Source organism: Syngnathoides biaculeatus, chromosome 7, assembly GCF_019802595.1.
Source record: "Syngnathoides biaculeatus isolate LvHL_M chromosome 7, ASM1980259v1, whole genome shotgun sequence".
In the NCBI taxonomy this organism is placed as follows: Eukaryota; Metazoa; Chordata; class Actinopteri; order Syngnathiformes; family Syngnathidae; genus Syngnathoides; species Syngnathoides biaculeatus.
This window is the reverse complement of record NC_084646.1, coordinates 10,652,701-10,673,179: the sequence shown is the minus strand read 5'-3', so window position 1 is coordinate 10,673,179 and position 20,479 is coordinate 10,652,701. Positions and strand designations below refer to the sequence as shown.

The following is a 20,479-nucleotide window of genomic DNA, read 5'->3' as shown; positions in this document are numbered from 1 at the left end:
TACGTAACTCCAATCTGATTATCGGACGCGAAAGACAAGTCATTCGCAAAGAATGTGCTAATCGCGCGCGACACTTTACTGGCAAACTTTTACGAAAATTAGATTGCATCCGCCTTCATGGCAGCAATATTTAAAGCGACAGTTCACCCACAAGATGGTCAAGAGTAAAAAAAAAAAAGGGGAGAAAAACATCAGAGGCAAAGTAAATGGTGAAGAGTTAACTTTGTTCTTGGACCATGTGGTTGCGTGGACTCAGCGACTTCAAATAGACGACTAAAGGCTCCGTCACACCATGACGTTCCGGTCAACGTTCTCTGAACATTTCAATCGTTCTATTTTTCAGCGTTCTCAAACGCGGATGACACATCTGGCGTGTGATTCACGTGTGTCTAACGCACGAGAAGCGTGGAACAGCGACCAACCGTTAGCGTGTGCCGACGTGTCACTGGCGCGCGTCGAGCGATTTGGCAAATTTGTCAAAAGGACGTTCGTTTGACTTTAGTTACACGCTGTGCGCGCTACGGGATTGTGTTCACTGCAAAGCAAACGATTAAGTAACAACCAAGTAACGCCACAGTAACGACTGACTAACGATAGCCAAACGCGTGCAACGCTCGGCGAACGCTGGTAAAACCTTCCACGAACGTTCTGCAGCGTTTAAAATTAAACGTTGATGAAAGCTGGTCTCGGTGAGAACTTTTGAGCGCGTTCACAACTTTTATTCCGGACCGGCGTTCTCCGCATCATTGACGTTCACTAGCGTTCGAACAACGGTCTTCCGGCGCCATCCCGGCGACCGTGGGCGACTACCGACGTTTCCTCAAACGCTGTCCAGAACGTCACGGTGTGACGGGGCCATAAGGAAACTCCAAAAAGTCCGACGGGTCGTTTCATTTTGATTCACAGACCGAACTCAGCGGAAACAAATCAGGATCTGATGATTCACTCTCATTGTTTTAATTATTCACTTGTTGGAGTCATTGCTGACTCTTATTGCTTTAAGTTGACTTTTTTTGCCCATACTACAATTTGATGTTCCATTTTTGTCGCTATAGCCATTAAAATATTTCCCTCTTATTTCAAAACAACACTGACTCAAGTCTGTAAGCGTTCACACAAACAGCGGCTGTCGACGTCCAAGGTCGAGTTGAGTTCGCCGGTTCCAATCCGCAAAAGTCCAAATATGTCGGTAAACATCGGGTATCGCCGCAGCGTGACTGAATGAACAATAGCACAATGTGTGGGGCCGCTCAGCAATCTTATCAACGTAGCTGGCTTAGCGCAGCATCCAAAAAAAAAAAAAAAAAAGCATGAATGAGTCCAGGTCATCATAACCGAGAGGAACTCGGTCGCGATACAGAACGTTCTGAGCACAACGCTGAATTCCGGTTGCGGGAATTCCGACGGGAAAACAAAGAAGACGACCGACTCGCGCGCTTTCCTGGAAAACTTTTTCTTCCGTGGGAGGAAGGAGTTGCCTCCAAAAAAACCCAAAAAAATTAATGTCCTCTTATCAAACCTTTTTCCTTGATGTTGTTCTCTACAGGAAGTGGAGGAACACATTTTAACGGGCAATTTTTCGTCTTTCACAGTGTTATCAAAATTTCACATGAAGTTGTCATTAAAAAGCACCAATTTCACACTTTTATTAAATGTGCGTCTGCCCTCGTTTAATGCCACCGACGGGACTTGGGGTAAAAAGTTCAACTGACAATAGTGAAAACGTAACCGACAGGTGAGTGAACACACACAGACGACCAATATTGTGCACAAACAAACGCACCAAAAGTTGCCCCGGAAGTGCGCATCCGCTTCTCCCGCCACTGCAAATCGGAAAATTGTGACCTGCATCAACCCAAAAGGCGGGAAGGAAATTGTCGTTGTGAGACTTTTTAGCCCTTTTAGTGTTGGAAGCCACCGCACAAAATTAGCGTCCACCTGGAAAGAGGCAGTCGGAATCCGAATTTCAAAAATAAGAACATTGCTGGCCATATTTCCCAGCCCCACTTTTTACAAAGGGTGATATTTTTTTAATCATTTGCATGTTAATATCTCCGTGGACAGATTAAAAAAACAAAAAAAAAAAAACAAAAAGACGTACAATCATTAATGTGACGATTCGTGATGGCAGAAAAGGTTCTGCGAGCACCGCTAAGCGGATGAAAGAACTTTGCGGTTAGCGTCGAGTTGAAAAATTAACGAGTGTAGGGAACGCGTGGCGTCAGTTGACTCAGCGGCTAATTGACATAATTACATCTTTGCATACAAAGCGGATTTTAGGATTTTTTTTGTAGATTCGAGCTGTCGGTCGCCAGTGGGGGGGGGGGGGAGAAAGCCATTTCGGTGTATGGTAAAGCACCGGGCCCTGATGGACTTGCAACGGGACAAAAAAAAAAACAAAACAAAAAAAAAACACACAAACAACAAGTATTTGTGAGTTGTTGCGAGTTTGGTCATTGAACAATTTAAATTCTTCAAGTCAAGGCAACACCGCATATCATTTGTTTTTAATTACAGAAATATTGTTCATGAAGATAATTCATTTTGTGTTGCCTGATGTATGATGCGTTTCTGCCCAGAGGGCGCAAAAATCTTCAGCCATTGACTCCGTACATGTTGTGAAATTGTGTGTACAAGTTGTACATGTTGCGGTGGCTTCTCTACAAGCGATTAAAATTTTTTTTTAAAAAATTAAAAACCGCACTCTGTTGGATTTACTAAAAGTTCCTGTGAAGGACGTTTGGAGAATTGCAATTGTCATTTTTCGATTTATGTCGTTGTCTTAACTTGGACATATTCAAATTTACAGGAAAATTATCCAGATATTACTTACTACCGCACTACTATTATCATCGTTAGCCTGGCGCTAGTTAGCATCTGAGGCCTCGGAGCATTCAAATGTTTCATGTTTTGTTTTGTTTTGTTTGTTGTCCACGTCCATTCCCACTTATCACAAGCGCGTCTGCTGAAGAGAGGACCAGTCGGAGAGCGGCAACAAGGCCGGGTTTTTCCTGGGTGAAATTTGACCCAGTTTGACATCTCAGGCAACAGTTAATAAAAAAAAATCATAAATGTTGTTCTTTCAGCCTGGAATTTGGACAAAACACACGACGGCGAAAATGTGCAAAAATGTCATTCGCGCGACAAAGTTTGTTCACCCTGAAGATGTCGTGTGTCAAATTTGGCCCACGACTGTCAAAACGAATTCCAGCTTGAAAAATGGTCGCGATAACGCTGGAAATGGTCCAACTGCAAAAGCCATAAATGTGTGCGTTTGTTTCAAGATGGGAGCTTGAGAGTCGCCCGTTTTCCGCCACATTTCCACGAGTTCCCTCTGGGTCAACGCTAGATAAGGATCAAAAATAGAATTGACCCGAAAACTTGCATTTATACTTCGAGGTAGAGTTTTATTCTGCGCTGTACTTGCACGTTATGGGTGTTGCCGCGGTGTGTGTGTGAGGACTTTTGCCACCTCTGATAGCGACGTCGTCTTTCCGCAAGCGAATTGAAAGGCCACGTGAGTTGCTGGGGAGATGTTATCAGCGCGCTCATAAAAAGCGGCCATTGCGTGTCTCGGCATCATCATCATCATTCAGTATTCACTTATGTAATAAACTGCACTCGATGTGAGAGAAATACATGTACGTTTTGTTAATGTATATATGAAATACAATCATTATTCTGTATTATTACAATTGTGGTCATTGCTCAAAAGTAATGTTGCACATTTACAGTTTCGCTGTTTTAATGTCTTTAATTCCTTTGAAATATCTTTGAAATTTGAAATAATTTCTGATTTTGTCCAACGTAATTTTCTCAACTGGTCCGTCTTCGGGAAACTCCTGCCTTGCTCCAAGATGGCCGAAAAAACTCTTTCGAGCGGCGCTCGGCAAACTTTTTGAGGATGAGGCCGACTTCGTGAGCACCGATCGTACGAAGGGCTATGTGACCCCTTTTGCGCCAAATTTCAGTATTTCAGATTACACCTACATCAAATATTTTCCTTTTAATTTTTTTTGTAGTCAATGTCATCACAGGTATTTTAAAATTTTAATTCACGTGTGAGCAAGTCAGATTCAGAATTTGAAGCACAAATAATATTAACAATTTGTACCCTGGTTTTTTTTTTTTTTTAGAACATACCTCGCGGGCGCCTTCTATGGTCCTCGCGGGCCACAATTCGCCCGCGGGCACCGCGTTGGTCACCCCTGCTGTAGAGCTTTCATCGCAGCACAAAAAAGGAAAAAGTTGATTCTTTTTCCATGGGGGGGAGAATGTGGAAAAAAAAAAATTGTGATTGGCCAAATTTGGAAATGCCGCCCGCAAACATGCAGGACTTCACTGTATTGTATTTAGTCCATATTATAATTGATCCCCCTGTCAATAATATTCTATTTCCTACCAATAATATAAAATTTGAATGTGTTTTGAGCCCCGCTGCGCGCGCTAGCCTGAGCGTTTGTCGCGTGTCAATTGTGGCGCACGAGAACAATTTGCTGTCGCAGGAGAAGTAACCGAGGTCACGCGGGAACGTCGGTGCGGAAAAGTCGGCATCTCGAGCGGTGCCACACAAAGCGGACGGCCGCGAGCTGCAACGATTCCGTCAGCAAAATCATTCATTCTTTCGTTTGCCACATCCCGTATCGCGCCTCTCCCAGCTGACTCCGGACGAAACCCACGGTACACCTTGAACCGTCACACCGACAGGCAATTTACTGTCTTCAGTTAAGCTTTTTTTTTTGGGGGGGGGGGGGGTAGGAGGAATGCGAGGAAAGTCACAAATGCACAGGGGAGAACATGCAAAGACCAAACAGGCGGGGGCAGATTGGAACCACCAGCGACCTCGGAAATGGGAGCCAGCTGTGGTATCGGGATCAGCGAACATACTTGTGGTCCGGAGGGCCGCATGTTGCCGTCGTGTCCTTGGGCCACGGTTGGCCGTTTTGGTGGTAGGCACAGAATGGCAGCCACTGGTATGCCTGTGGAATCAACAAAGAGTGCCTGCGGTTGTAAAGCGCTTTGAGTTCCTTGCAAAACTGCGACGGAACGGTGACACGTCGCTAGTCCGACCAACGACGCCTCACTAGCTTGACTTTGGGGCAATTAAAGACCGTCGTCGCATACCAATTGTTGACCTTCGTCTTTAAAATGAATTTGGATTATGACTTCATCTCAGATAAGAACAACTTTATTCAGGCGAGATATCGACATTTAAATTGCGACAAAATCTTTCTTATTGTAACCCTTAATGCATTTAATATCATCCATTTGCTTTGCCGCTTATCCTCACGAGGGCCACAGGGAGTACCGGAGCCCATCCCGGCTGCCAACGGGCAGGATGCGGGGTACACCCCGAACTGGTCGCCAGCCAATCGCAGGGCATATCGAGGCAAACAGCTGCACTCGCAGTCACACTGACGGGGGGAGGAAGCCGGAGTGCCAGGAGAACATGCAAACTCCACACGGGCGGCGACGGGATCGAACCCGGGTCCTCAGAACTGCGAGGCCAACGCTTTACCAACTGCTCCACCGTGCCGCCCAGCATTCAATATCCATATACACGTATATAATAATACACATAAAATAACCCTATTGAAATACAAAATAAGATAAAAATAAATATGACTGTAAAATGATATACAAACAAAGATTCCACGACATAAACAGCACCAATAAATATACATTTTTAGTATGACATTTCTTTGTTGAGCCAGTGGCAGTCAAATATTTGGGTAGAGCGTTTTTTTTTTTTTTTTTAAATAAGATCGTCTACTCGGGCCTATTATGAGGAAACAGCGCCATCTCGAGGCAGGCGCGTCCCAGCAACAACAAAGGACGCAGAAGGCCTGCAAAACACAACAACAGCAAAGAAAAATGGCGAAGAGGCGTCTTTAATGTCTTATTCATTGCTCACGACCCATTTGTATCGGCACACATCTCAATTATTCAAAGTACACGTACGCCGCAATTATCAAAGGAGGTCGGTCTGCCCGTTGCAAACTATCGTGGAGTGAAATGTAGCGTCACGCATCGCGGTCAAGTCATGGATAGTATAGCGGGCGCGGATGCAGCGCAGCGGCCTGACTCACATTTCGCCCCCCGGCTTTTGCCATTTTTCGACGGGCGAACACGCAAACGCAGAGAACAATGCGACGACTTTGTCGCCTCATCCTGATCCGCATCTCTGGCGATACTCCAGTGCGGTACTTGTCGAAAGGATTACACCAAGAACCATCTTTAAAAAAAATCCAATATTGCCAATCATGATGACCGACATACAGGAGCTTAGCAGGCAAAGAACAGGAACAAAAATGTATATTCGTTATTATTGTGTGCCATGGTTTGAACTTTAGCCGTGTGCTTATTTTTAGGAAAGGAACAGGGGGCGGGGACAAAAACTGTACTGAATGATTCCATAAAAATTGAATCCGAAATCCGTTACTTCAGAGCAGGGAATTTGTCCCATGGCACAGCATCGAAGGTGCTAATGACAATAATGAAAATACAAGTTCAATTATAGCGAGACCAAGAAGGACAATAATGTGTAACAAGCAAAAAACAGCGTGAAATAAACCAAGACCCGAATTGTGAAGTCTTAATGAGTGAACGCGACTAATTTCTGATGGCTGACGTGAAGGTGTTTATGCTAAACTTTGCTATACGACACCGTACAATGGGATACTCAACAAAACTATGATTTTAAACGACCCTGTGCTATACATTATACTATGCTCCACTTTGAAATGCAAAGAGTTTGGAAAGTTGTGCTATACTATCTATGTTAGTCTATGTTGATATGGTCTATGCTACGGTGCAGTATGGTGCACAATGTTGTGTTCTCCGCGATTGTGCACCGCGCGATGCTGCGCGACGCAATGCTGTATCATGTATTGCTATGGTTTTCTATGCTAACCTACACAATGCTACGTCATGCAACATTATAGTATATGAAATATAATGCTATTTTACACTGTTAAGTTAAACTAGAATATGTTTTGCCATACTGTTTTATGCTAGGCTACGACGACGGAGGCCATAATCTGGTGCGTGTCACCTGGATGCCAGGTGGGGGAAAACGGTGGAGCTAATAATGAGCAGCAGAACTAATAACAGTAATAATAATAATAACAACGATGATAACAAACAGCAGGCACAATGCATCGGCCTGTTTATTTTTCATTTATTTTTTTTTTTTACGGCAGCCGCGGCCGAGTTTAATTAAGTTTATCGGCGCGCGATGAGATTGCGGGCCGAATAAATCTGTCGTCGCGCTCGAGTGTGGCCGCGCTCCGACCGGCGGCGCCTCCGTAATGAGAAAAAGCAGCTCGGCGACGGACGCTTTGCGCCGCGCAGATAAATGCTAACCCGTGCGCGGAGGCCGAGGCCAAATGAAAATCCGCGGATATCGGCTGCCAATCACAAATGACTTCCTGTCCGAGGGTGCGACGACGGGGGAAGTTATTTCAGACTAATATCAATTCTTTTGTTAATTTGCCTTCAGATTGCTCTCACTCTTTTAATCCTATTTTACAGATCTGCTTCCAGAAAAAAAGAAAAAGCATCATATTAGACATATTTCAATTGACAGACAACTAAATGAATCAAGTATTTTGAAAGAAAATCACAATCCATACTTTGACAAGTGATATTATTTCGCCACTTTTGACACGTGTGAGCGATGCCGGTCATAAAGTGAACCATAAGAAAAGCTAATGTCCTGACAGCGGTCCCTGGAGGTGTGTTTTTAGAGCCCCCGGGTCATAAATCCAACCTAGCTTTTTTTTTTTAGCATCCGGTACCGAAAGAGAAAAAAAAGACGGATGACTTATAATTCACCCCACATAAAAAGATGAAAAATAGCAATCCCTAAAATAGTCTCCAACTTGTGGAGGTCCCGCTAAAATAAAGCCGCTCAAGCTCCGGCAGCGGCGGCGGCGGCGGCGGCTTCTTCATATTCAGAAGATAAAAGAGAAACATTTGGCAATCTGTAAGCCGGGGCGAGCGCTCACTTTTTAGATATGCAAATAAAATGAGTCTGCTCGGGCGCGCTAATAAAAGCCAACCTTACGTCAACGTTGCATCCTGGGATTCCGCTGGTGGGGGTCCTGTTGCTGCTGCTGCTGCTGCTGCTGCTGCTGCTGCGCCGCCTGCGGAGGCTTCCGGAAAAACTGGATGACAACTTCGCTCGGCGTCAGCTGCGGTCGGACGCGACGGCGCCATAAACGCACACATGCATGCAGGTATACAAATACATGTATGGATAATGGCTATATAAATATATTAAATAGAGAGACAGAGAAAGAGAAATCCTTCTTATAGGTTAAATAATGTAACAATAAAATAACACAAATAGAAAAATAAAAACTGTAAAATAAGAACAGAAATATTCACTCAATTATATGATTTGATTTTGGGTTTTTTTTTGGAAACTTTTTGCAAAATGTAGAGCTTCCTGCAATAAAATAACAATAACATAATGATGAAATAAATAAAAAAAAGTGGAAAAAAGTATTCTATTAAAATTCCAGAATAGAGGTTATTGTAATATGTACAATCATTGACTGCAATTTTAATTTCAACTATTGCTATAATGATGAAATCCTAATAGAAAGTGAATCGTTCTTTTCTTATTATTCAAATCTCAGTGGAGATGTTGAACCCAACATATGACTGAAGCAGGTTGTTACATCAATATTTCATAAAACGTATTATTATTTTCAAAGCTTTTTCTTTGGGTTAAAAACAAGCCTTTTGAAAAACATTTCGCAAAATCCTATAACAAAATAAATAAATTAAAATAAATCAATCAAATATTCTTTTAAAATTCCAAAACAGAGGTTATTGTAATGTGTACAAGCATTAATAATGATTTACTGCTATTTTAATTTCAATTATTGCCATAATAATGAAATACTAATAGAAAATGAATCATTTTCTTTTTATTAAAATCTCAGTGGAGATGTTGAACCCAACATATAACTGAAGCAGGTAACAATAAGTATGTTGTTACATCAATATTTCATAAAATGTATTATTATTTTAAAAACTTTTCTTTGGGTTAAAGACATCTAAAACAAGCCTCAGAGGTCACGAGAACATCTACAATATTCGATGACATGTCATTAGCATATAAAAGCACGGTTGAAAATCATTAGAACGCAACCTCCCTAATTCAAAATTCCAGATGAAATGAAAATGCAAATTCATATTTGTCCGCAGTGGAAGTTCATTCTGGGTGCGTTTTGCCTCGAGGCTTTGGGATTCCGCCACGCGGGCGTGAGCCGAACGGTGCTCTTCGATTGGCTACCTGAACGCGATATTTTCCCGACTTGTTGTACAGGCCTCCTGTTGCTAGGCAGATTTTTTTTTTTTTTTTTTTGGGGGGGGGGCAGTGTGGGGGGAATTACATATACAAATTTGCTGTAGTTAACTTTTCTTTAATGTGTTTATTTCTTTGGAGTTAAGAGTTTAAGCCATGGGGTGTTTATTTTCATTAAAAAAAAATAACAGCCTACCCTTAAAAGTCCCCAAAATGCACGATATGAATATACTGTAAACCAAATTTGCTAATGTGAATGACAAGATAGTGACGGAACGCTACTGAAAAAGCGTCGTTCCAAAGCCATACCATACCGCCACCAAGTGGTGACCGATCACAATTACATTTGTAGCAAAAGCTTTGAATTTCACAGACAAGCTGGCCCCACGTTTGGAATCTTCCACCGCGGCCGCCAATAAAAATAACTTCCGGGCCGTACTTTGGACGCTGCCGGCGTTGAGGGAAATCAAATTGCAAATGAAGGCCAAAGCATTGGATTATTTCCACTCGGGCGGGCTTCATTATTCCATGCGACGTTTGAGCCGTCTTCCATACGTAGTTGCAAAAACTCCAATCTTAAATGTTTCCCTGCACTTCAAAAAAAAAAAAACCCCAAAAAAACATTATTATTATTATTATTATTATTTTTTTTTTTTTTTACGCTAGTTCCGTCCAATCCCGACGGGCCACGCACCTGAACCGTTGCAGCCGCTAATTGAGCCCCCGAGCCGGGAAACGGCAAGTGGTATTCGCGCGACGGCGAACAGATTGATGAGCGCACTCATAAGGCAGGCGAGCTTATTTTCTCGCCGCCCCGAAGGAACGTGCATCAATCAGCCGATCAATAAGTGCCACCGTTGCACACACGAGCGCGGAAAAAAGAAAATGGGAAAAAAGAAAAAGCCGCCATGACAACAACAAGGCAGACGTCAAGCATTTAATTTGATCTTTCCAAATAGACTCAAAGACATTCGAAACGGGCTCCAGCGCAGCCGCTGCGTCCATTTTGGATATTACCTCACGCTGCACGCACGCTTCCCTCGCGGAAAACATTCAAACGGTAAAATAAATAAAAGAGCGTTTCATCGAAACTCATATTGTATTCCAATGAAAACAAGAAGTACATCCTGTTCAGTACCGCTGAGCAATACTGTATGTTGAAGAAAATATTTTCAAGAGCATACAAAGTGTTTATTAGAGTGAGAAAAGGAGTATTTTAAAGCCCAGTTACTTCAAAATGTACACAGTTCACAAAATGCGCGGTCGCCGCTTTGTAGATTTCACGTATTGCGCGGGTGGTGTGCAACCGAAATGTCAACTGGACCTTTCCGACCTGTCAATCACTCGCACAATAATAGCCAATCAGATAACTGCTTTGTCTTAACCCCTTGGCTTGACACGCCCCTCTCGCCGTGTTGTCCCACCGGCGCGCGCTTGGAAAAGTTCACGTTACGAAGAAAATGGTCCTCAGATGCGCTTGGGGAACGTGCAGTTCCGATGAAAGATATCCTGCTAGCATGATTCATTTTGCAAGGCCTAAAACACAGTTGACCAAGTTTCTACGATGGATTAAGGCTGGCGGAAGAGCCCACGTACAACAAACGCAAGGCTGTATCTTCCAATGCAAGTGGGGGAGAAGTACCTTCTCGGAGTTGGGTTGAATTATTATCAGAGCCGGAGAACAACTTTCATTTTGTTAGCGTATCACTGAGCTGCCCGATGAAGTGTGTCATGTTTTATGCCAAAGAGTCGGGTTACGGCTATGCAAGAGAAATGTCTCGTTGCCTATTTGGATCACGTCCGACTTTTAAGGCAGAGCACTGGGTTCGATGACAAGCCGACTCACTTCTCAAGACTCCACTGATACTACTGGTGATCTTTCCAAGTAAAAAGTACTCACCCTGCTTTCCACGCGCAGCACGATTCCACTATTTCATCCTGTTGGATTTCAACATGAAGTTTGTGAGGCGTCAAACTTTTTTTTTGGCGTCCATCGCCAACGTTTCGCCGTAACGCTGACGCGCGTCCTGCTCCGTCCAAAATCTTAATTCCGAGTACATATCCTTGCGTGAAATACTTGAGACCTCTCCGTAGAACTCTCTTGGGCAAGTCTGAGGCATTTGGCAAAAAACATAGCGCAATATTATCTGGAATACGCATTAGAGAATTGACTCGTTGCCATCTCGGAAGCTTGTGGGACGTGGCAAATGTAGCTAAAGGGGCGGAGCTTAAGATCGGCAGCGGGAAAGTTGTGGTGAACTGAATTGAATTCAGGCCTTCGCTTGTGTGGCAGATATTTTCATTTCCAGTAAAGGGTGCAAACAGTCGTCTCCGTTCAAGACGGTTTCCATTATCTGCGAGCGCAGAAGCACATCCGCGCATTGCGCTCGCCTCGAGTGCCTCCGTCGCTCGAGCTCGGCAGAGGCCAAATGCCATCGGCGCAGAGTTCATTGGAGGATAAGCCGCGGCGTCCGCAAGACCGGCTGGAATGACGACGTGGTGGCTTCCCGAGCAGCGTGTGGTCAGCTAAGCTGCAGGTTTGCCGCACCAAACAGTGAAAAAAAAAAAAATCATCATCATAATACATCACCACAAAGCGCACCACCTGCTGAGTAGCCCTGACACCTTCATTTTCCCTTCAAGGCGTTCGTGGAAATGAAAGTGTGCGCGTGCGTCTTTATTTATGTATTCCCAAACACCCCCCATCCCAACCTTTCGCAATATTCTCCGATGGCACAATTGGCAAACAAAACCAGAACCTGAGCCTCCAGCACCAATGCGGCCGCAAAAAAGATTCCACGGATAATGAAAATAAATAACGATGGCTTCTCAGTTGCAACCTAGCATCTTAACTTAGCTTAACTTAACTTAACGCATCCAAAAAAAAAAAAAAAATGTTTGTGGGTGGTGGGAGGGTTATTTGGAGCACAGAGCAAGTAACGGGTTGGCCACCGCCGAGCGTAAAATAAGCAAAAACCGCACCATGTCCGGCGTCGGGGAGGAATCTCACAATTCTGTGCAGTCAGTCACGGATTTAATTCGAACGTGCGTCATGAAACGTCCGACCCGGCAAGACGCCAGCGGACATCCTCGTCGCACGGCTAACGCTAAAACACCGCTGGCGATTTTCAAACGGGCACGTCTTCACCCAATGTTCCCCGATTATAACAATCTCAATGCTGGATACATCTCAGATCGCCTTTGAGCAAGGCAGAGCGGTTTTGCGACGGCTCCGAGCACGATTTGAGCCTTCCGCTCTAGCGTCGGAAGAATATGTGGCGTGAGCGGAACTGCGGCTAACGCTGGCTGGATTTTTACATTTCAACCGATAATAAGATGAGGAAATTTTTTAGAAAGATACGCTTTGATTAGCGAGGAACTTGCCGCTAAAAATCATTCTTTATCCTTGGAATAGTTTGCTGAAAAAAAATGAAAATAAATTTAGAAAAAAAAAAAAAAAAAAATCAGAATAATATTTTTTAAAACTTTTACAATAATTCCCGGCCTACAGAGCGCACCTGGTTACAAGCCTCACCCAGTACATTTGTCAAGGAAATACCGATTGGTACATACGTAGGCCGCAGCTGTGTAAAAGCCACAAGTGCCCACATTGAAACACGAGATATTTACAAAGAAAGGCGGTACACGGAAAGACTTTAACGCTAGCTTCTCGCTAAAGCAAGTGCTAACGCTAGCGCCGCTCTACCGCTAACGCTAAGAAGGCCAGTCAGAATAAAACTTACCGGTAAATATCACTGAGACGCGCCAGTAACACAGCAGCAATATACTGGCACAGCGCTAACAGGGCCGATAAAAGTCACTTCCTCGGCACATATATTCCACCCGTCTTGTACTTACCTCGAGTGCCCCCTTGTGGCCGTTAGAAAAAATGCACAAATTAGCCGCATCACCACATAAACCGCAGGGTTGAAAAGTTGCAGCTTGTAGGCCAGAAATTACGGTAGTTGCGTGAAGACTGCAACAAATTATGTATATTAATTAATTAATCTGTTGTAGTGTTGCAGTATTATCTTTGATGTGTCCATAAATCCAACGAAAAACATTTTTGATGTGCATCCTTTTGATTAAAAAAAAAAGGACGTAATTTCAAAATGCATGAAAAAAAACATCAATCGATTACAATTCGGTTAACTACCAGTTTTGTCTGTAACATGTCAGAAAATGAGCAACAAGTCTGAGCAAATGTTTGCAAATGACTCAAAATAAACAAACCAACAAACTTTTCGGTCCTGGACTTGGGGCCCGTCTTTTCTTTCTCTCTTTAGGGTCTGGCGGCGCGAGCGGCGGTGATTTCCGAGCTTTGAGTGCGTGTCGTTGCCTTCCAAATGGCTCATGAAATCGCAATCGAGCAGATGTTATTCAAAGCGGTGCCGCTCTTCATTTCGTCATTTTCCCGCGAGCCGACAGACGCCCCAAAATGACTTGGTTTCCGACGGTCGCGCCGCATCGCCGCGCCGCGACGTCGCCTCCGCACATGCTAATTGCTATCGAACGTTTGAAATCCGCTGATTGCCGTTTTTCCGCAGAAGGCGATTGCATCCGTAATTCCTATCGAGCCAAATTCTCCCTACGAGTGAAGAGGCGCCGAAGTCGTCCAACTGAAGCAAATTCACGGCAACTACGCACGACTCTCGACTGTGGGCGTTCGCGTTCGAATCTAGTGTCGCGCGTAGTCTCCCATCAACTGGAACACATCAAGCCGGGAAGGTCTTCTCAATGAAAAATAAAAATATCACCTTGTCTATAAAAATGATGCTTCAAATTGGGGGGAAAATGAAGCGGTTCTCCCCGCTCTCAAACGTCATGGGCGTGTCCGCTGAATCCAATCAAATACCTCCACGACAACCTGGAAAAAAAAAACATTTGAAGCGTACTTCATCTTTATTACTGATTGACTGATCAGTGAGATTGAAAAGTATCAGGAAATATCCACGTTTCATAATAATAATAGTGTATAGTGAACCAACATTCCGAACGTGAAGTGCACAAGTCCAGGAATATAAAAAAAAAAAAAAAAAAAAAAAAATGAGAATATGTCCCAAAGAACATACTTAAAAACGGGCGTCAAACTCTTTTGTGAATTAATTTGATATTCATGATATCTCGCTTAAGTGGCGGGCCCCGAACGTTTGGTGTGCGTGTGCCTGTCATCTGTGAAGCGCTCCATATGCTGCGGACTTCCCCAGTTCCCACTTCGGGGACTCGACAGCTGGCGCCAGACAACGATTCGCCACAAACGTTCAACAAAGCTTCGCGAGCAGCATTTGCGGGGGAACAAAATCTGGCGGCGCGCCGTGCACGGACAATAAAGGCCTTGCCTTCCGTTCTGAAATGTGCAACGCTTCTCTTTATCACCACTGAACTTGTATGAGAGGCGGATTTGAGCAAAAGGGGGAGCCTGGTTTGGAATATTATTGTTTACATTTTTGGGAAATATTGGCCAACAACGACACCCACCCAAAACGAACGCACATCACGGCAGGACACATGAAAAAGTCTTGGGAGCCATTTGGCACCTTTCGTCGCGGAAGTCATCTGTTGTAGTTTGAAATGAGCTCCTAACGGCTCGTATTTTGACGAGGAAGGGAATTCAACCGAAATTGGCGGGCACACGGGCGACGTCGCCCAGTTACCAGTGACGCAATCTGATGGCATCAAAACGCACCCAAATTTCTCCTTCTTTTACCTCCCTTGGGGTGAACCTGACACGATAAAGTCACAGTTGAGCCTCGTTCACCAGAAGGGGGGAATTTGCACGCATCTCATCATGCCTGGTTATTAATACAATAATAATACAAGAGCCACGAATTCCTCGTCTCGGTCTTCGCGTAACACGCACCTGAATGACGACGGCGCCCCCGACGGAGACGTGACGCTCGTAGATTTCAGCGCGACGAATCCGCCGCGCCCTCGCACGCTTCCCTCATCTCGCCAAACACACGTCATCGCTCACGCTCGGCTGGCCGCGCTCGTCGCAAAGCGGTGTCAGGTGAACGGCGCCGGCGTCCGTCGAGCGGCGTCGCGTCGCAGTCACGGACGCCGTCAAGGTGACGGATGGCGCCACGGAGCCGCCGACGGCGGAAAGGCCCGCGAGCCTCGGCGCCGCGGCCCGAGCGCCTCTCGGGCGTGAGGCTGAATTAAAGATGAGTGACCTCGCCGTCTGGCAGTGACCATAAAACAAGAGCACACGCTACACCGGAGAGGATGCCAGGAAAAGCGGAAACGGGTTCCAGCACGTTGAGCGACCGGAGGTGGCAGAGAGATTCGCGCTCTGCACCGATGTGGAAGTACAGACACTCGTGTCAATGCAAAACTAAGCCCGATTGCTCCTTTTTACCCAAAACCTGAAAAAGAACTCTCGGAAATCAGCGGGAAATTTTTTTCTTTACTCGGTACAATCAATACTGTATTCGCATGGCCCCGTTGCCGTAACGAAATATGTTTCCGCGCAAAAATAGCTTCCCTCGCGTAACTAATTGCGTCGTGCGCGTACAGTGGAGTTTGAAGGATCGACAAAGAGGACCGAGACGGAGACGGATCAGTGAAGACGGCGAAGGACGGCCGACGACGAAGACGATCAAATATTCACGCTGACGACCAAAAAGGATCAAAGGGTACGCCACGCCGCGATTCGCGAGAAAAAGCTAACGACGAGGAAGCGGCAACAACAAAGGGTCAACAAAAATGACAATAACACTGAAGAATGACGGCAATGATGAAGGAAAAGTGCGACAAAATGCAAAAGGGTCGAGCGCAACCGCACAAGACGGCGACGACGACGGATGGAAGACGACGATGACGCACGACAATTGACTGATGAAGGATTCGCACCGAATAATAATAAGAACATCAAATTCTTTCCCTCTCTGAGCATCTTTCTGGGTACGCGGCAAGGTCTGAAGCATCAGTACAACAATGGCAACCGGGCGCCAATCCATTTCCATTTTGACATTTAAAAATAGCGCAAATGTTGCGTGTTATTGTCTTTTTTGAGCTGTGAACCTTGGGAAAGAAATTTCAACGCGCCGTAAATTCCACACGCACACTACGCGTCGACAGTGAAGCTCTACCATAGCAAGCCTAGCATAGCATAGCATTGCTGAGCATTCTTTAGCACTGACATCTGATGAAGTTTCAGAAAGTGACACGGGGTCAACTTGGATATGGGTCGCGTCAGAGTTTTAATCTAGCACTACGCGTTAAATCTAGGAAAATGGAGCTAATTTTGAAAACGTGACACTTCAAATTGGCCCCAGAACTGTTTGTTTCTCCACCGGTTCTCTCAGTCACGCTGCAGTCGGTCTTGGATGGATCTTGAAGGGTCTCTCGAAATTGCCAACGTAGAACAGGGCAGACAGACCGTCAAGTTGTCTTTAACTCCCTCAGTTCTTTGGCCCAACTTGAAAAAGGGTCTTGGTCTTCAAACACGTCAACAACTTTTCACACTTCATTGGCGGTTGGAGCGTGATTAGCTTGAAAACCTTGAACAAAGAAGCGCATTGAACACATTGCATTATTTTTAGTTTAAATAAATCAGTCATCAAAGCATTACTTTAACCTTACTCATCACATTTTAAGCAAATTAATGACACACATTTAAGTATTCAAAAGTAACAAAGTAAATAAGCAGCAGAACTGATTGAATAAACCAAACAAAAGCATCCACTTTGTCTCCATGAATACTTGAGATGATTTCAGAAGTTAGACACACACAAAGAACGTAGCTCGTAGCTGAAATGAAACAAATCAACCAATTAGCATCCGAGTCCTTTCCCTACCAGTTGCGTCTGACGGGAAACTGAGGGTTGCCTTTGGCTTTTTTATTTTTTTTTTTTTAGTTGCTTCAGTTCTTTGCTCGCGATTTATTCCTTTTGCCGGTCGGCTTTCTTTCTTCCACACGAGCTCACGTGCTGCCGCAGCTGGCCTCTGACAGGAAGTTTCACGAGTCGCGTGATTGAGGTTTCTCTGCCCCCTGCAGGTCCGGAGGGGGACAGGTGCCCTTCCTGTTAGTTGACTTGACACAAACTAAACTGATCGAGGTCACAAACTGGCGCGAGAGCGGCACCTGCACGTAGCAAATAAAAAGACACTTTCCATTTCCTCTGGAATATCAACTCAGGATACATTTTGAAAAGCTCTGTAGATGGTAAATTATAAACAGCATATTCTTGGCCAACTCAAAATGGACCCAGAACTGTGTGCGCACTGAAAACGAACAGAGTTCAGCTTGAAACGGCTTCGTGTTTTCTTGTAACATCGACGGCCCGATAACTGGCTATAAATGGCAACTGACACGTGCTCAAAGGTGATACCGGCACATTTTTACAACCCTCAGGCAAATTTCCCACACTGCTACAATTTAAATGCCTTGCGCAGTCAGCGGAGACACATTTAGCGGCGATAACATCGAGTGCGCGTTGGCTTCAAGGCTGATTAAAAGCAGAGACATAATCCAACGTCACGTTGATTCCGGGAGCTGGCGCGGGCCCGGTCCTTCGCGCTAACGCGGCCCATCGGACCACGCGAGCTTCCCGGTCTTGCATGTTTTACATGCTGCACCCGTAACGGGACACCTCACGCTAGGCTGGACTGATGCGGCGTTAGTTACCCTGTTTGGGATTCTATCTGAGAACAAGCCACAGGAGAGACGCATCAAAAGCTGCCGAGTTTGACTTCATTTGATCCGTCTCGGCGTCCTTCGCTTCGACGCGGCTTTGAAGAAATGCGATCTGAAAAAGGACCTGGACTAATGACTCGCGGCCGGCTGAATGTTTGGCTTCAAAGGAAGGAAGCGGTAAATGTTGCCGATGCCTCGGGTATAAAAAGCAGACGGCGTAGAACTTGCGGCCGACGCGTTAAGATCCGTCACGAATGTTTTTGCGGTGGAGCGTCAGAGAGGACAAAGGCTCGACGATGTCGGTGAAGAGTCAACAGACACCAAGGCAGTAACGGCGAAGCGGAAGTTCAACAACGACTGATCGCGAAGAATTGACGACAAAAGTTTGATGACCAATGGAGGTTTAACAACCCCAAAAAAATCGACACAGACGCAAGTAAAAAGTATTGACACAGACAAGGCGAAGACGGTATTGTGCTAGCAAATGACCGACTGAAGACGACAACAGCAAAGACGACGAGACCTCATCAAGAAAAACACTTACGTAGGGTCTGTGACGACGACGCTACAGAAGGAAGGGGAAACTGTGAAGGTTTGGCGTCGTTACGTGACAAAAAGTAGACGGCAAGGTTGGTCAGAAATCTGTTTTTGCCGTAACCACCGATCGGTTGTGCGCGATGGCGTTACAGGACGTGTGTAATTCCCTGGCCTCCACTCTGCCTACGGGCCCATTGGACTTTTCCATTCCTGCGGTGGAGTGTCTGAAAGAAAATCCCCGACAATCCGGCACCGTGAGGAGTCCTCCACCCTTCGCCGCGTCTCACGGCACCACCACCCTGGCGTTCACCTTCCAGGGGGGCGTCTTGGCCGCCGGGGACACGCGCTCCAGCTGCAACGGGCTGGTCGCCAACCCCGAGTCCGAGAAGGTGGCGCCCATCCACAGTCACCTGGTGGGCACCGGCTCGGGCTCGTCGGCCGACTGCGCCCTCTGGAAGCGGATCCTGACGCGGGAGCTGCGGCTCCACCGCCTGCGACACGGCCGCCGGGTGTCCACGGGCGGCGCCGCCAAGCTGCTGTGGCGCATGCTGATGCCGTTCAAGGGCACCGACGTGTGCGTGGCCACCACCTTGTGCGGGTGGGACGAGGGCGGGCCCGGCCTCTTCTACGTGTGCAGCGACGGCGTTCGGCTCCGGGGAACGCTCTTCTCGGTGGGCTCGGGGTCGCCTTACGCCTACTCGCTTTTGGATCAGGAGGTGGAGTGGGGGATGTCGACGGAGGACGCCGTGAGGGTGGCGAGGGAGGCGGTGTACAGAGCGGCGCACCGGGACGCCTACTCGGGCAACTGCGTGGACATCTACCTCGTCACCTCCGCCGGGTGGACTCGCAGGGAGCGCGAGGACTTGAAGGAGGAATATTACAGGGAGCGCATGAGGGTGCTGATCCCGTCTAAGGCGGAACGTTCGCAATTTTGAAAATGATACGTCGCTAAAACCCGACACTTGAGGGCGGGGAGTGGTGGGTGCTCAAGTCCTGTACGGCCTTTGCATGTTCCACCCGCGCCCGGATGGGGTTTCTTTCTCGCAAATTTCATAAATGCGCGCTTACGATGAAGAAAAATACAACCGTATAAAATGTTATAGCCACGCGCTAACCTCTGCTCCTTGCAAGTTTTCATTTTATGGTCATGTGGTGAATGTAAATAAACAACTGAAAGTGCATCAGTGAGGGAGGCTTCTTCTGTTTTTTTTTTTTTTTTAACTTCGCACAAGCGGCGGCATATCTGAAGTGTTCATGAGTCCCGGTTGAAAATTTCCAATCAATATTTCTTTGTTTTTTCGCGAGTACAGAGTGTGAGCACTTTTGCGCCCTCTTGATTTTTTCTGTTCGGCGTCCTTGAAGGACCTCGCGGATCCCAGAGCAACAAAAAAAGGCCTCGTCTCCTTTGTGAAGTGGCGAGAACGTGCCACGGCATCTTTTCAGCAAATAGTAAATTAATAAAGAGCAGAGGAAGCCGCCTGCGGGCTTGTTTGTCATCTGATTTGGCCGCGCATATATCCGTGCCTGTCGTAAACAGCCTGAGCGTTTCCTGCGACAACGATAAAACGCACTTAAACGACCGGCCGGCGTTTTGAACGTGGACGTTTTACGGAACGACGACGGCGCATCCGCTGTGGACCTTTTTACCGTGACGTGACGCGGTACTTCCGGACGGCGACGGCGCAAACGGCACAACTAGTAAAAAAAACAAAAAAAAAAACTTTCAATGTCATTTGAGCAAGGCGGAGAAGATTCAGAGACGAGCATTTTAGCACTCTTCAATACCGCCGGATTTGCTGAAAAAAAAAATGGAATGTTTTGTGAGGTAAATTGTTTCCAGAGGGGATTAAAAAATAATAATTTTGTTTCACATGATTATCAAGGGACTGGTTAATTAATTGACTTTTCTTTCGCTCAGATGAATGGAGGAGAAGTTTTTCCTTTTTTATGCGGAAAAATCGTGAACGCGCTGCAAAGCTGCTGCT

General features: G+C 45.8%; 1 protein-coding gene across 1 annotated transcript; it reads left to right on the top strand.

Annotated features, from left to right (window-relative positions):
* The first annotated feature begins 17,420 nt into the window (after window positions 1–17,420).
* LOC133504102 (proteasome subunit beta type-11-like) lies at window positions 17,421–19,526 on the top strand. The gene has a single exon (XM_061826297.1). The coding sequence runs from the start codon at window positions 18,635–18,637 to the stop codon at window positions 19,427–19,429; it is 795 nt and encodes a 264-aa protein (XP_061682281.1). The 5' UTR covers window positions 17,421–18,634; the 3' UTR covers window positions 19,430–19,526.
* The last annotated feature ends 953 nt before the right edge of the window (window positions 19,527–20,479 follow it).

Excerpts from the sequence above, each read along its gene's own strand:
- LOC133504102 (XM_061826297.1), top strand. The coding sequence starts at position 18,635 with ATGGCGTTACAGGACGTGTGTAATTCCCTGGCCTCCACTCTGCCTACG.